General features: G+C 46.4%; 1 protein-coding gene across 1 annotated transcript in view; it reads left to right on the top strand.

The window, feature by feature from the left end:
• Positions 1–17333, top strand: part of syngap1b (synaptic Ras GTPase activating protein 1b) — a gene marked incomplete at both ends in the record, with an annotated part of 171782 nt that overhangs the window by 36769 nt on the left and 117680 nt on the right. The window contains 1 exon segment of the mRNA XM_083918601.1: positions 3880–4205. Within this exon segment, the coding sequence (XP_083774727.1) occupies positions 3880–4205 (326 nt within the window).

Genomic DNA, 17333 nt, shown 5'->3' with positions numbered 1-17333 from the left:
CTGGCTTACAGAGTGTTGTCACCCTACATGGTTCAGGTAAACAGGGGGGGCCTGGTGGCTCTTAAACTTGCACATCCTTTTCGCTCTCTTTTAGAAATGGTGAGAGCCTGAGCGGAGGCCATCGTGACTCTTTAACGCACCTATATCACTGTGACCCTTAAGTTTCTGTCCGCGACGAATGAATCCTCCCACCTCAAAGACATCATCCATTGGTCTGATTTAAGCAATACACCAAACCTCTCTCAGTCTTTCTCAGTGAGATGACAACTGTGCGACCGCATGTGGGTCCAAATAATTCAAATGGTTTCTTTTTCTCCCCATGAACCCACTCTCTGCGCTTCGCTCCTTCCCGTTCCTTGAATCGTCCGTATTAATTAGCTGCGCTTGTTTAGCTCATCTATATTTCAGCAGCTGGATTCATAATTCAAACAGGAACTCAAAAGATCATCTGACTTGTTATTTTGCTACTATTAGACGATCGCCCGTGGCTGTGGGACGGAGAAGCACCGCAGCCGTCAACTGTCTGGAGGAATCCGAGAGGCGATGATGCGGTCGAGTAATGGGTTATGACAGGCTGTAGTGCTGCACTGTGAGCCACAGCAGGTGACTGGTTTCTGGCTTACTTTCAGAGAGAGAGAGAGAGAGAGAGAGAGAGAGAGAGAGAGTGCAGAGCCACAGTCATCCCCCTGCCAGATAAAGGGTCAGAGCAAGACCAGTTCTCTCTCTCCTTGTCTGTGAGTATGTGCGATTGTATGAACATGTGCATGTGTGGGTCCGAGCTTTTGAATACACCCTGTAGATGTTAGTGTGAGTTTGTCTGAGCCACCGAGGGAACATTACTTCGACTGACACACACACACACACGGCAGAAGTGTTTCTCAACTTGTTTACGCCAGGATTTATTTGACCCTATTGTTTTAATGTAAGCATACATACAGGTTACACACACACAGACCCGAAACACACACACATGCACAAACAGGACCTATATACATGCAATTAATGGGGAGATGTCAGAGCGAGGGGGCTGCCAATAGCTCAGCACCATGAGCAGTTGGGGGTGCCAGGTGCCCAGGAGATGTACTGGCACCTCTCCAGCCACCAGTCCATGCTCCATTCATGGTCCACATAGGACTCGAACCATACCCTCCGGTTCCCAGCTGAGTCACCTATGGACTGACTGAGCTACCCCTCAATAGTGAGCGTGTAATCTTGATGCTGGTGGAGTGTTTGTTGTCTCATATTTTGAATATAAGGCAAACGTCTCCCGGCCTCGTTCCACTGGACTGTTTCTAAAAGTAGTGGCGAGTCTTTGAATCCCAGCGTCAGACAGGAAGAAGCGAGAGAAGTGCCCCCAAGACGTTTGCTTTTGTATTCGCTATAAAATACTCAGTGGTGTAATCTGAAGCATGTGAGAGATGCTGCTGTTGCCTTTTTGCTTCATGGGAAAGAAATCAAACTGTCCAAAGCTTAAACAGAGGGAGGGAGGGAGGAGGGAGAGGAAACGCTAAAACAACAGATGCACGGAGAAAGGCCCTTTTCTTTTAGATTTTCAAGAAGAAGAAGAAGAAGAAGAATTACTTTATTTGTCCCGCAGCGGGGAAATTGAATTTTTTCACTCTTATTATTAATCATGTTACACACACACACACACAGGCCTGAAATACACACACATGCACAGGGAGGACCTATATACGTGCAACTAATGAGAGATGTCAGAGCGAGGGGGCTGCCAGTGACCGGCGCCCCGAGCAGTTAGGGGTTCGGTGCCTTGCTCAACAGCACCTCGGCAGTGCCCAGGAGATGAACTGGCACCTCTCCAGCCACCAGTTCACGCTCCATACATGGTCCACACAGGGACTTGAACCAGCGACCCCACGGTTCCCAGCCAAAAAGAGGATCATATCCTATAAAAACGTTGAAAAACACTGTTAGCATGAAAATGGTTTTACGACTTGAGCTTGGAGAGTTGAAACCGAAGGTAAAGCAGTGCAATAAGGCCAGAAAACTTGGACAGCAGCAAGGAAAGAGAAGACAAAGTGCCTCATTTAGGCTAGCAAAGGTCCTAAACGACACATTTTTCACTTAATAAAGTGAAACGGCTACCTGGGGGAAGAAAATCCATAATGTCTCCAGCACTGAGGCACAGAGCCCCTCAGATCTAATTTTCATTTTTATCCCACATCTTCTTGATTGATCCTGGAAAATTAGGGATAATGTTAAAGATAATTGTGAACCGCCGTCGGGTAGATTATGGTTTAGTTTCTCCGTCTGTCGGCAGGACATCTCAGGATCCTCACAGCAGATTTCTGTTACGTTCGGTGGCAGGACGGCCTCAGGCCAAAGAACAGATGATTTGATTTTGGTGGTGAGCTGCATCCAGGGCTTCTCCAATTAGACAATTTTCAATTTTAGCTGTGCCTATAAAATGAACAGAGATAGACATTTGTTTTCACATTCATAGGGTGTGTCTGCAGAGTCACCAGCAAGTTCCTTCTTCTTATAAATGAAGCTCAAAGATGGAGGAATTTGGAGGGTTTCCATATATCTCTTTTCTTTTCCCCTGCCTTTGTCTCGGGAGCCACGTTTTAGTCACGAGACCTTCCTGTTCTTACGTTTTTATTATTCTCCTGTTTGTGTGAAAAGGATTGAGGTCAGAAAAACAAGGGTTTGAGGTGCATCCCGTTTTTAGACGAATAGTTTGGCATTTTGTTTACTTGCTTACTCGCAAAGGGTTAGACAAAAAGATCAATAATCATACTTAAATGCACTTATTGCACTTGACTCTATTGCCTTTGGACGAAGCTAGGCTGCTGTTTCCCCTTGTTCCCAGGCTAAGCTAAGCTAAGCTAAGCTAAGCTAACAGTCTCCTGAACGTAGCTTTAGATATGATAATGACATTAATCTTCTCTACTAACTCTTGGCAAGCCTGAGAATGAACATTCATTCATTCATCTTCAACCTCTTGTCCCTGTCGGGGTCACAGGGGGGCTGGAGCCGATCCCAGGTGACATCGGGCGTGAGGCGGGGTCCACCCTGGACAGGACGCCAGTCTATCACAGGACACATAGAGACGAACAGAGACAGACAACCATTCACACCTACGGGTGATTTAGAGTCATCAATGAACCGAACACCTGCACGTCTTTGGACTGTGGGAGGAAACCGGAGAACCCGGAGAAAACCCACGCAGACACGGGGACAACATGCAAACTCCACACAGAGGGGATTCGAACTAGGTATCCATTTGCTGTGAGGCGACAGTGCTAACCACCATAGCACCATGTCGCCCCCTGGCCTCTTGTTCCGTAATATAAATGACTTTATATTGACATTGGGCGTGAAGCAGGGTCCACCCTGGACAGGACGCCAGTCTATCACAGGACACATAGAGACGAACAGAGACAGACAACCATTCACACCTACGGGTGATTTAGAGTCATCAATGAACCGAACGCATTTCTCAAAATGTGGAACTATTCCTTTGAACCAGATCTTTTTCTCCTATGTCGTATCAACACTTCCTGCTTTCATTTATGCTTCTAAGGCCTCTACGTTCCTGTCGTTGTGTTTCTCTTCTTGCCTTTGGAAAACACTTTGCATCCTGCTCAACAGGAGCTTGATAAATACAATTTCATTATTATTATTATTGTTTAACACCCCAGAATCCTCGTCTGTCTCTAGCATCGTTCTGCATTGTCTTCATCATCACTAATGACCTCTCTCAAGCTGACACGCTTTAATGACGCCTGACACTGATGTTATGAGGGCAGACGCGTGTCACAACATCCCAGCTCTCCTGCCGATGATCCTAATTGACCTTCTCTTTCCTCCCTATCTCTCCTCCTCTTCCCCCTTCCCTCCTTCTTTCCTGTCCAGATGCAAGGTGTGCCGTCCCCCCCTCCTATCATCATCACCACCATCGCACCCACGTCCACTCCTTCCACGCTCCCTCCTACGACCGTCCCGCTCACGAACGTCCCTCCTACGACCGTCCCTCCTTCAACCGTCCCTCCTACGACCGTCCTTCCTTCAACCGTCCGTCCTTCGACCGTCCCTCCTTCGACCGTCCCTCCTTCAAACTTCCTTCGCACGAGCGCCCCATCTACGACCGCCCATCACACGACCGTCTACCCCACGACCACTGGAAACCCCATCTCCGTGTGAGTGCCGGAAATCAGATCTACATGTTGGACCAGGAAGAGGTATGACACTTTATAGACCAGGGATACACTGACACTTATACTGATGCTGGTTTTGCATAAAAAACACTATAGTATTTGATAATCCTAAACCTTCAGGGGAGACATTTATCATATGAGAAATGAAATTGTCCTTTTTACCCTTTACACTGAGGACCAACCACTCTAATGTAAAAGAGAAGTATATTTCATTTATTTGAACGTCTAACACATTTAATCACAATTACCCAGAATAATACGTGTTAAACAACCGCTATTATATGTGTGTCAAGCAAGCAAATATTTAAATATATAAGGAATACTTCACTTTTCCGTGATACAACATATGTATTTGCATGGCACACCCTTTAACCCCTTTATTATTATAGGGTTAACTTAACACATGCCACCTAATATACTGCATTATGTAACAGTCACATCAAATATCACAGGAGGAAGTCCCTTTATGTGCAGGCTTTACATTAAAGCGGGGCGACTGTTGTTCAGTGGGAGAGTGGGTCGTCCTCCATTCAAGAGATTGGCGGATCAATCCCCACCTCCCCCGGCCCACATGTCAAAGTGTCCTTGGGCAAGACACTGAACCCCGAATTGCTCCTCGTGCTGCGCATGGGTGTGTAAATGTGGTGTGAAAGATCAGATTAGATGATCTGTAGAAGTCCAACGCCATCTGTGTGAATGGGTGAATGTGACAAACACTGTGAAAGCACCTTGAGTTGTTGGAAGACTAGAAAGGCGCTATAGAAGTACAAGTCCATTTATTATTTAAAGCAATGTGTTACAGCTAAAGTACTTTGAGATGCATTTCCTGTATGAAAGGTGCTTTAAAGTTTATATTTTCATGTTTATTGTAATTATTATAATAACTATAGTTGGGATCTGATAGCTGACTCCATCTTTGATTCGGTTCCAAGTTTGTAAGAATCACAGGTGCGTCAAGTGCCGACTTTAACATCCTTTAATTGTTTTCTTGACCTTTTATAAAGCTGCTTATTTACATATCCAGCAAACACAAGCAACATTATCGTTCTTTTGGAGCCTTTAAGCTCCGTCTTAGTCTCCACCAAAGTCATGTGGGAAATGTATTATTGTTCATAAAACAAAAAAAAGGATTGGTTATTGATGGATATGCGGGGTGTGTAACCCCACCCCGGTGTGTGAACATAACAAAGGCACAGGAATACTTCACAGAATACTTCCTCATGTCTTTTGGGGTAACGGTGTTAGTAGCACGGCCTGATGCATGATAGTTTAACACAGTCTTTGTGCTACTTAAAGGTACCTACTTAGCTAATACCTGTTTAGAGAAAGGAGGTCAGAGAGAGACGGTATCGAGTCAATACCAGAGACTGGAGCTTCTCTGGATCACCGTTGCCTCAGGCTCGCCTTTGGGGGTCCAGACTCAAGGGCCGGTGTTCCTTCTGTGGGAAGTTGTCTGTGATTGGAAACTTTTTGGTAATACTCTTCATTGTTTAACTGGATCATAGCTGTGAAACTCATGGCTCTCAGCAGGAAACCGGTGGATTGTTACTCCAGGTAGGGAATGAGTCCTTACCCCAAGTGAAGGAGTTCAAGTACCTCTGGATCTTGTTCTTGAGTGAGGGGACGATGGAGCGTGAGTTTGGCCAGAGAATCGGAGCAGCGGGGGCGGTGCTGCAGTCGCTCTACTGCACCGTTGTGACGAAAAGAGAGCTGAGGAAGGCAAAGCTCTCGATCTACCGGTCAGTCCTGCTTCCTACCCTCACCTGTGGTCATGAAAGCTGGGTCAGGACCCAAAGAACCAGGTCGCGGGAACAAGCGGCCGAAATGTGTTTCCTCAGGAGGGGGGCTGGAGTCTCCCTTAGAGAGAGGGGGAGAAGTTCAGCATCCGTGAGGAACTCGGAGTAGAGCCGCTGCTCCTTTGCGTTGAAAGGAGCCAATTGAAGTGGTTCAGGATCATCTGGTAAGGATGAACCCTGGGCGCCTCCCTAGGGAGGTGTTCCAGGCACGTCCAGCTGGGAGGAGGCCTCGGGGAAGACCCAGGACCAGGTGGAGAGATTAGATCTCCACACTGGCCTGGGAACGCCTCAGGATCCCCCAGTTAGAGCTGGTTAATGTGGCCCGGGAAAGGGAAGTTTGGGGTCCCCTGCTAAAGCTGCTGCCCCCGCGACCGGACCCCGGATAAGAGGCTGAAGATGAGATGAGATGACATTACTGTGAAACCACTAACCTCAAAGAAAAGAAACACTCTTAAACTGTGGGATGTATCTGTTTTTGGTGTCTCCCTTTAGTTTCTTGCATTTCCTTGAGTGCCTGTAGGGTGTATTGGCTTGGTTTTACACGCAGCTGAAGAAAGTAATACTTTTATTAGTTCAGTAAATGCAACACAGTGTGTTTGGTTCACCAGAGAAACAGAGTTGTGTCCCCTGTGGCTGGAGTGCAATCCTGTGTACTTAGGCTACTGCTTGTGAAGAGACTGAGGAATCCTGACTCTATGCAAAATACTGTTCACCCATTTCTTCCCAGAGTAACTGACACCAACCCCTGACTTTACCAGGTTTGACATTTTTGGATAAGTCATAGATTGCTGTCAGTACTGTGGATTTATCTCCAGGCAGATGCAGTACGGATTTTAGCCAAAATTGGGTCGCCCCCGTCTAATTCAGGCTGAAGTCGGCTGTCATTCAATGTGCAGTTTGAGGGGGGCTCCTCATACTTGAGCGATCAACACTCAGGCTCATAGACGATCTGATGGATTCCTGGCGTGTCAGACATTCTGCAGTGCGAGCATAAAAAAGTTCTTGTCGTTTAGAAATGCGGATTAAAAGTTGCAGTGTGAGTTTTACGCAATGTACAAGAAACGCCCCATATAAAGGCAACGCAAAGTACATACAACATTAAAGTTTAAACATACACATGCATGTACCTATGGGCGACACGATGGTGTAGTGGTGCCAGGTCCGCATCCCGGCTGGGGAGTTTCTTCTGTGTGGAGTTTGCATGTTGTCCCCGTCTCTGCGTGGGTTTTCTCCGGGTTCTCCGGTTTCCTCCCACAGTCCAAAGACGTGCAGGTGTTCGGTTCATTGATGACTCTAAATCACCCGTAGGTGTGAATGGTTGTCTGTCTCTGTTCGTCTCTATGTGTCCTGTGATGGACTGGCGTCCTGTCCAGGGTGGACCCCGCCTCACGCCCGATCTCAGCTGGGATCGGCTCCAGTAGTGTTTTTTCAGCTGTTTTAACACATTCACAGCTCGGGAGCTTCACAGTGAAACCCCGACTTTTTGCTTTTAAACCATCTCATCTCATCTTCAGCCTCTTATCCGGGGTCGGGTCACGGGGGCAGCAGCTTTAGCAGGGGACCCCAAACTTCCCTTTCCCGGAAACCAGAAGAACATGATTGTGGAGAAATGCAAAAAAAAAGACCCGGCCTCAGTTATTTCTATTCTGTTTCCCCAGTTCATATTCAGATGACTTGTAATGGAGGTAGCACAGTATTTTAGTGTTGAATAACTTGAATATGTTCGTTGCAGAGTGTTTGCACTGATGTCCCAAACACAGACAGGACCTCACTGAACCTGCTGCCGAGTGTTGTGAGTGAAACCTCACCTGACTCTCTGGGCCAGGAGAGGGTACTGTTCTTCAACTTTTCCACCGCTGTGTTTTTAACAAATCAAACCTCCACAGACAAAAATCACACAGTTAAAGGCAACACTGCGGATTCATAACAGCCCTTATGACACCACTAGAAATGGAAATGGAATAGATAAAATAGGATAAAATTGGATAAAATCCATAGATCACTTCCCCAAATATTAGACCATATAGACGCTCATATGCTGTTTTTATTTGCTTTAAAGCCCTAAACTCTGGCACGTCGGCACTTTATAGATGGGAAATGGACTTGTACTTATAAAGCGCTTTTCTAGTCTTCTGACCACTCAAGGCGTTTTCACAGTGATTGTCACATTCACCCGTTCACACAGACATTCACATGATGGCAGTGGACATCTACAGACCATCTGATCTGACCATTCACACCACATTTACACACCCATGCACAGCACGAGGAGCAATTCGGGGTTCAGTGTCTTGCCCAAGGACACCTCAACATGTGGACCTGGGGAGCTGGGGATCGAACTGCCAATCTCTCGAATGGAGGACCACCCACTCTCCCACTAAGCCACAGCCGCCCAATATAGAAGTACGAAGGGGTAGCTGCATGTCTGGACACGTGGCAGTACAGTTATTCTAGTGTTTTATTGTTATGTTTATATTTTATCAAATGTTGTAGTTAGCTGCCTCACTGTTGGGTGTATTTTATGCACTATGTATATTTAAGCCCATGCACTGAGGCAAACTCCTATGCTCAGCTATGTTGGAGGGCCATAATGCATCTTCATGTGAGCGGTCAAAGCACACGGATGGCGTCTTTCCTGTGGTGCGTGTGCACGGCTGCCAATAGCATTTCAACTTGTCATCCCTCAGAGGAACCGAGCACGCTTTGATCCCGATAAGAGACCTGGAGTCGCTCTGGAGGGGGTGAATGGAGAGCCCGGTTCAATTAATCCGAGCCCCATCCCTGTCTAATTGTTCCAGTGAGGCAGCGGCTCCGAATGGATCGGATGCAGGAGTGACACGCTGATAGCCGTCACCCCGGCGACAGCGAGAGGCGTTAAATATTCATGCCTGTCACTCACATCATGCAGAGCGGGTGTCTCTGTCTTATACACACGCACACACACACACACACACACACACACACACACACACACACACACACACATTCATCCTTCAATTTATTTGTTTTAGATGGCTTCAGTGGCCCGGCAAAGAAAGCAATCATACTGTACGTTTCCATAGCGGAGATTCTTTTCTGCTTCTGTTTCTGCTCATATGCTCGACATCCTTGGTCAGCATCACCTGTCCAATCCCCTGCTCTCTCTCTCTCTCTCTCTCCCTCTCTCTCTCTCTCTCTCTCTCTCTCTCTCTCTCTCTCTCTCTCTCCCTCTCTCCCGCTCTCTCTCTCTCTCTCTCTCTCTCTCTCTCTCTCTCTCTCTCTCTGTCTCTCTCTCTCTCTCCCTCTCTCCCTCTCTCTCTCTCTCTCTCTCTCTCTCTCTCTCTCTCTCTCCCTCTCTCCCGCTCTCTCTCTCTCTCTCTCTCTCTCTCTCTCTCTCTCTCTCTCTCTCTCTCTCTCTCTGTCTCCTATCTCTGCCTCCTCCGGGCTCGATCCTGGTTTTAATGCCCTCCCATCGATCCATCACTCTTACCTTTTCTCCTGCTCAATTCCTTCCATCTCTCCTCTTTTTATCTGATCCATCTGTTCTTCCATCTCCTCTCTCCCCTCCTACTCTGCCTAATCTCTCCCTCCCTCTCTCCTTCTGTCTCCGTATTCATCGCTACTGCACGTCCTCTCCCTTTCTCCCTCTCTATCTTTCTTACCATCCAATCTATATCAACTTTAGTGTTTCTTCTTCTTTTCTGCCCTTTCACCCCATCCGCTCACTTGCTCTCTCCCATTCCTCCCTCTCTCCCTCTCTCTGGGGTGACTGGCAGAAGTCTTTGGCTCTCCCACAGGCCACCTGTCTCTGAGCCGCTCACAGCTCCATTCACTAGCAGCTCTGTTTTTTAATTTCATTTTTTTTATGAATGATGGCCGTCAGAAAGACGCAGGAGAGGCGGCGTCCTGCAGAGCTGAGGTGTCGCTTCAGGGAACAAGACTCCTCTGTTGTGTCTGAAACGTGTCACTATGGACATCTCTGTTAATGCCTGAGTAGCTCTTGGTGTGTGTTGGGTTCATTGAACTGTTTCCTGGTGATGCAGTGGAGGCACTTCATAAGGCTAGAACGGGACTGAACCCTCACTGAATGGATAATTGATACGCTGACAAAATGTGTTGTCTGAGTGGCACGTTTTGACACTTTGCCTCCAGGACAAAAACAAAACACGCCGCTTATAATTACAGTGCCCTCGTTTGCTTTTCTTTCTTCCGTCAGTGCCCAAAAGTAAACGTGACTTCCATGCGATCTCTCTCGAGCGTCTGCGCTGCAGGTGATTGGCAGAAACTTCTTCCCCGTGCAGTCTAAGCAAGAAAAATGGAAACGTGTCACTTAGTGTCAGGTTTAAGCAACCTAAACACCCAAAACTTAACAATCTCCTACCGCTCTGAGGCACACTCTGCCGAACCCTCTCTTTTTATTGGCTTTCGGTGGTTCCAATGTTTACAATGAATTACCACTCTTAAGGTGAGGGTCACACAGCTGCAACTCCAGACATATGGACAATTCATTGTCTTTATGACTTTACAACTCTAAGGAAGCCTTAAAACATGTCCTGTCATTAATCAGTGGAGCAGGGTCTGTGTTTTCACAGATACCTTTTTGGTGACTCATTAACAGTCACGCTTATCTGATTTCCTTGACCTGCAAAACACCCAAGCAAAAATTGGCTATACACACACACACACACCAAGTAATGTTAGTTTAAATGTAAAGATAATTGGAGTAAATATGGGATTACTTTATGTACAATACATTTAGGAAACAAGCGAGCGTGCAGCCTGGGGCGGCAGAAAATGACGCTCAGTGTTCCTGTGTGATCGTATATTAGGATGTGCAGGGAAATATTTTTGTGGTACAAATGGATGCATTCCTACACCTTAGCAATAAGCACAGAGTTGAATCAGTGCTTCTATGATACAGTTGTAACAGAAATGAAACACTGTGGAAAGGTTCTCGTTTATGCAGGGATCGTTAATTAGATTGAGTGATATCTTGTGGCTCGGTTTTGCATTCTTGGCCCGTTTAGGACAACGAATGGTACACCCTGTTCATGTGTTATTGCATTTTCACATTGAATATTCAGTTCTCTTCGGCCATATGTGTCGGAGCTGTGTGTGCACTGCAGCAGGAGAGAAGGAAGATACGTTTTAAGTAGAACGGAATCACTTAGGAAGGAGATTAATCACATATATCACCATCAATGCCATTCACTAGCTTCAGCTTCACCATCTCCTGCTTGTCTTTGTCTTTGTCAGGCCTGGGCAGGAATGAGGACTCAGATGCGGAGGTACAAAGGTTAAGCTGGCGTTTATTCTGCACTGTGCCAATAAAACATAAAACAAAGTCGCTCCGCAGAGGAGGGAAACGGGGCTGACACAAGGACATTCAAAAATCTAAATCACTCTTCTTCAGAGGAAAACGGAAAACACAAAAAAATATGATACTCAGACTTAAAGACTGGAACGAGGAAAAGGCTGGAACTTTTCGACATGACGGACGAAATACTCTGGCAACGAGACAGGGGAAGACACGGACTATATACACATGAAGGGAGGGGAAGACACAGACTATATACACATGAAGGGAGGGGAAGACACGGACTATATACACATGAAGGGAGAGGAAGACACGGACTATACACACATGAAGGGAGGGGAAGACACGGACTATATACACATGAAGGGAGGGGAAGACACGGACTATATACACATGAAGGGAGGGGAAGACACGGACTATATACACATGAAGGGAGGAAGACACGGACTATATACACATGAAGGGAGGGGAAGACACAGACTATATACACATGAAGGGAGAGGAAGACACGGACTATATACACATGAAGGGAGGGGAAGACACGGACTATATACACATGAAGGGAGAGGAAGACACGGACTATATACACATGAAGGGAGAGGAAGACATGGACTATATACACATGAAGGGAGGGGAAGACACGTACTATATACACATGAGGAAGAGGAAGACACACACACGAGGAAGAGGAAGACACGGACTATATACACATGAAGGGAGGGGAAGACACAGACTATATACACATGAAGGGAGGGGAAGACACAGACTATATACACATGAAGGGAGGGGAAGACACAGACTATACACACATGAAGGGAGGGGAAGACACGGACTATACACACATGAAGAGAGGGGAAGACACGGACTATATACACATGAAGGGAGGGGAAGACACGGACTATATACACATGAAGGGAGGGGAAGACACGGACTATATACACATGAAGGGAGGGGAAGACACAGACTATATACACATGAAGGGAGGGGAAGACACGGACTATATACACATGAAGGGAGGGGAAGACACGGACTATATACACATGAAGGGAGAGGAAGACACAGACTATATACACATGAAGGGAGAGGAAGACACAGACTATACACACATGAAGGGAGGGGAAGACACGGACTATATACACATGAGGAAGAGGAAGACACGGACTATACACACATGAAGGGAGGGGAAGACACGGACTATATACACATGAAGGGAGAGGAAGACACAGACTATACACACATGAAGGGAGGGGAAGACACGGACTATATACACATGAGGAAGAGGAAGACACGGACTATACACACATGAAGGGAGGGGAAGACACAGACTATATAAACACGAAAAGGGAGGGGAAGACACGGACTATATACACATGAAGGGATGGGAAGACACGGACTATATACACATGAGGAAGAGGAAGACACGGACTATATACACACATGAAGGGAGGGGAAGACACGGACTATATACACATGAAGGGAGGGGAAGACACAGACTATATACACATGAGGAAGAGGAAGACACGGACTATATACACATGAAGGGAGGGGAAGACTCGGACTATATACACATGAGGAAGAGGAAGACACAGACTATACACAACCCCTAAGGTTTTCAAAGAGGGATTGTTTACCTTTAATAATATAAGTAATCCTTATGAACAGGTATTCGATCCAGTTGATAACTACCTAACTTTGGTTCATCAAGATTCAAGATTCAAGACGCTTTATTTATTTATCCCGAGGGAAATGATTGTGCAACAGTTCAACACAAAGATGTGAAAGGATCAGAGTAACAATAAGCATAAAAACATCAATCAAATCAAACAATAACTAAATGTGACAGAGTGCAACAGACATTGTGGTTAAACGCAGGTTTATACAATATACAACAATACGCAGCGTGCAGTTTAGCAGCATGTTGAGATAAAATAAGTACAAACTAAAGAAGTGATAAAGAGCGATAAGTGATAACAGTGTTAAAGTGTAGCAGCATTTCTGACTGAACTAAGTTACAGTACAACTAAATACAGTGATGCAGTGATGATATAAAGTGATGCAGTGATGATATAAAGTGATGCAGTGATGATATAAAGTGATGCAGTGATGATATAAAGTGATATAAAGTGACCGATCTTCTTCCAAGAGACTGGGAGAGTAGTCTTTTTCCAAGCAATAAACAAAGATTCGTGGCAACAGTACTTTTCTTAGATGTACAAGCATCTCAACGGGATGAGATTTGGGTCGCAGAAGCACTCTGGTTTCTGTTTGTAGGAGTATTTAACACACACACATTTGAGCAGGCTTCGGTTGCACGCAGGTAAACAGCCCAAATGAGGCAGAACCCTTTTGCCCCAATGCGATCAAAGACGCCACACATGCCCGCGGCGTAGGGAACTATAGGGACGAGGAGGTGCTGCCTGGATGTCTGCTGGCTGCTCCGGAAAAAGCCCGAAATATTAACCCTTTGCCCCCAGAGGCTTATCTGCCGTCAGACAGGCAGCCGACGGGTTCCCACACTGGGTGTATGATGTTTGTCAGGGTGTAGACCTAGAATGAAAAGCTTTAGGTCAGGTGTGAAATACCAGCCCAGTACTTTCTATGACTTTTTAAAATAATCTCTGAGAATTCACTCTCTCTCTCTCAGGCTGCTCGGTCTCTCTCCGTCCTGTAGGGGGAGCGAGAGGGCTGGCAGTGATGGCCGTCTGCCATCCTCTCCTCCTCCTCCTCCTCCTCCTCGTCCTCCTCCTCCTCCTCGTCTCACATTAATATGAGGTGACAGATTTTCATATACCACCGCCACGCATCAGTGCCCTGTGCCCCGAGTCATGTGTCCGGGCTGCGGTAACCCCAACTGTGCCAGTGTTACGCAATAAAAAGACAGAGTGGGGGCACAAGCCGTGTTTGCAAGTATGAGAAGGAGCTGGGGGAATATCCACACGACAACATGCTTTGAAGTAGCACTGTAGCAATTTAGAGTAAATAGGATTGTGGAGTGCTTTTTCCTCTGTGGTAAAAGCCTCCCTGTGCATGTTGGTGTGGTCCCAATTGCAGCTTTGAAACTGAATTTGAAAGCATTAGTGCATGAGCTGGTCTGCAAACAAGCCACAGAACCCTTGGTGGCTTTAGCTTGTAGCTGCTGTTGTCACAGTGCATAAAGAGTGGCTCAGGGGTGGACGTTATGTTTGCCTATCACCCTGGACAACATATTCAGGTGGCGTGGGAGCTGCAAGGGGTTTAATTATGTAATGGACGGAGGTGGGCAGTGGAGAGACAGGTTGATTGTCTTGGTAAGATGGCTGACCTGAAGCCCTGAGGCGGCGTTAACAAAAAAAAGTGTTGGTATTTGAGGAACTATTACTTAACGTTTGAATACAAATTGTCCCTCACTCAGAAATAAAGCGTTTTTCAAAAGGTCATCCTGTACATACAAGGGTGTAAAAGGCTTTTATTCCAGCGTTTTGATTAATTCCCCTATCCCTGTGGATAGTGTGCCGTTCTTTGGCCTCTAATACCTTGGAGGCACCTAGAGAAAGAGGAAAACTAGGCCTAATTTGTCTCCTGCCAACTCACCAGCAGCAGCAGCTGCCAGATCTCTATGACCTTAAAAGGGATGCTCTGCCATTCATTGGTTTTATTAAGAAGGATTGTTTAGGGTTTGTCTGTGTGGTTTGAACTTCTCCTATGCACTTGTTTTTTCTTTTTAATAGAACATATAACAAAGCAACCATCTCACATTTACAGCATTTATATGATGGTGTTATTCGCAACAGCCGACAGTTAAACCGTAACCGTGTAAAAGCCTAAATACCATATGACGTTTGTCTTTCACCTCATAAAACCAAGTGACACTCACTGCATTATTATTATGAGTGAACAAATGTTATGCTATTTTCATATTTCTGCGTTTAAGAAAGACACTTTATTTTGTGCAACGTCTCCTGGATAAATATACAAATACAAAGATCATCCAGTCAGATGCTTTGTACCATTACACTTACATTTACTGTTTATCAAATGTCCTCAAAGCAATTTCAGTCCAAAGCAACTGGACTTGGTTATTAGTCTAGGAAGACGTTTCACCTCTCATCCAAGAGGCTTCATCAGTTCATTTACGCATCTGACCAGGCTGGGACTGGACCAACTAAGGGCGCCCTCACACTGTCCTCCCGCACCGCGACCCAGTCTTTAGGGTAATTGTCCCCCCTCCCTCTCCCCCCGCGCCCCAGCCCCGTTTGTACTCACACTACCTGGGCCTCGGCCAATACTTCTTGCTGTCTATACGCCATCACGCCGTAACACGTCACGCGCATTTATCGCGTGTGTGTGGCTTTGTTTCCAAATCTTTCCATGGACCTCTGAGTTTTTGTGCGTCTTGTCGACTGTTTTTGAATCTTTTCATCGACCAAATCTGCAGTAAACACTCCACCTCCGCATCACATTAACGTGAACCTTTCACCGCCATTGTTGTTGTTGTTAAATGTCCGCGCATGGTCCATCCTTCTATTTTCTATGTCCGAACAGGCGGACATAACGCTACCGCCGTAGGGCTCGTGCTCGTACACGTGCGCACGCTCGTGCTCGTACATGTGCAAAGGGCTCCGCTCATGCCCACCTCTTTCAAGCGGGCCGTGGGCTGTTATGCGCGGAACGGGTGCACTCACACTGCTTAAAGGTACTAGGCTTTAGCTGAAAAAACGGTTTTGGCCCGGGACAGAACGACAGTGTGAGTGCGCCCTAACTGGTGTGGAGATCCAGGTATTTAACCTCTCACAAGGCCGATGATGTCACTGAAACCTTTGTGCTCCAAGTGCCAACGACCGTCGTTAGAGTGGCAGTCGTTGGTGGGAAGTTGGTTTCGACTTGGTTAGTGCTCTATTGAGTCTGAACGACAGTCGTTGGAGTCACAGGAGGCCATTTGTGAACAGTTGTTCTTTGAGGTTAGATTGTTGAATCTCCTGGGAAGGGATGAAAGGGCAGCATTGTAAACTGGAGATAAGTGGTGTCTCAGACCTCCTCCTCTGTTTAGTGATGGTTTCTCTACTTTTACATAGATGGCTTCTTTTACATCATCAGCCTTGTGAGAGGTTAAATACCTGGATCTCACACCAGTTAGTAGGACCAGTCCCAGCCTGGTCCTGGTCCTGGTCCAGTCTGGTCCTGGTCCTGGTCCAGTCCCAGCCTGGTCAGATGCGTACATGAACTGATGAAGCCTCTTGGATGAGAGGTGAAACGTCTTCCTAGACAAATAACCAAGTCCGGTTGCTTTTGACTGAAGTTGCTTTGAGGATAACGACGACCTGGACGAATGAGAACATTCACAGGTTTATATCAAATGATGCTGTACATTGATACTCTTGCCCCCCAGAGTGCTTTTCAGACATGCAAATAATAGGAAATTATCAGTTTAGTGTCTGAAAGGCCAAAAATGGTCAAATGATATAGTTTGTGTGTAATTCTGTGAGTAGGATCATTGTGTGTTTGATGAACACTGTGGCCGGTGCCTGAGGTCAGGAGATGGAACATCTGTCTGCGAAAGGATTTTACTGACAGTCTGAAGGACAAATCCTACTTTTGGCGTGCTCCTCCACCCCCTGTATCATGATGTGTGTGTGTCCGTGTGTGTGTGTGTCCGTGTGTGTGTGTGTCCGTGTGTGTGTCCTGAGGTGAAACTTATTTCAGTATTCGTGCAGGTGCATGGCCAGATTTGTGTGATTGCCCGCATTTGTGTGATTCCTCGTACAGGTCCCTGTGTTTGTCTGCGAGTGTGTGTGTGTGTGTGTGTGTTTGTGTGTGAGCCAGCGTCAGACAGCCAGCAGTGTTTGATCACTGCCCCGTTAAGAAATAATGGGCTGCACAGTTTTTCGCTCATTACCCACCACTTCTCGCAGTTTTACACACACTTACACACTCCCTATATTCTCCTTTTCTTTTCTCACACAGTCTCGTACTTTCTCACACACGTATAATACACTTTTACGCTGTGTTCCACCGTATTCCCCTGCTCCTCACAGCTGGGCCCGAGGAAGCAGAAGTGACATATGGGCAAACCAGCCTGCAGCA

This window comes from Echiichthys vipera (genome assembly GCF_963691815.1).
Source record: "Echiichthys vipera genome assembly, chromosome: 8".
Classification (NCBI taxonomy): Eukaryota; Metazoa; Chordata; class Actinopteri; order Perciformes; family Trachinidae; genus Echiichthys; species Echiichthys vipera.
The sequence above is the reverse complement of the archived record's forward strand: the minus strand, read 5'-3'. Positions and strand labels throughout refer to the sequence as shown.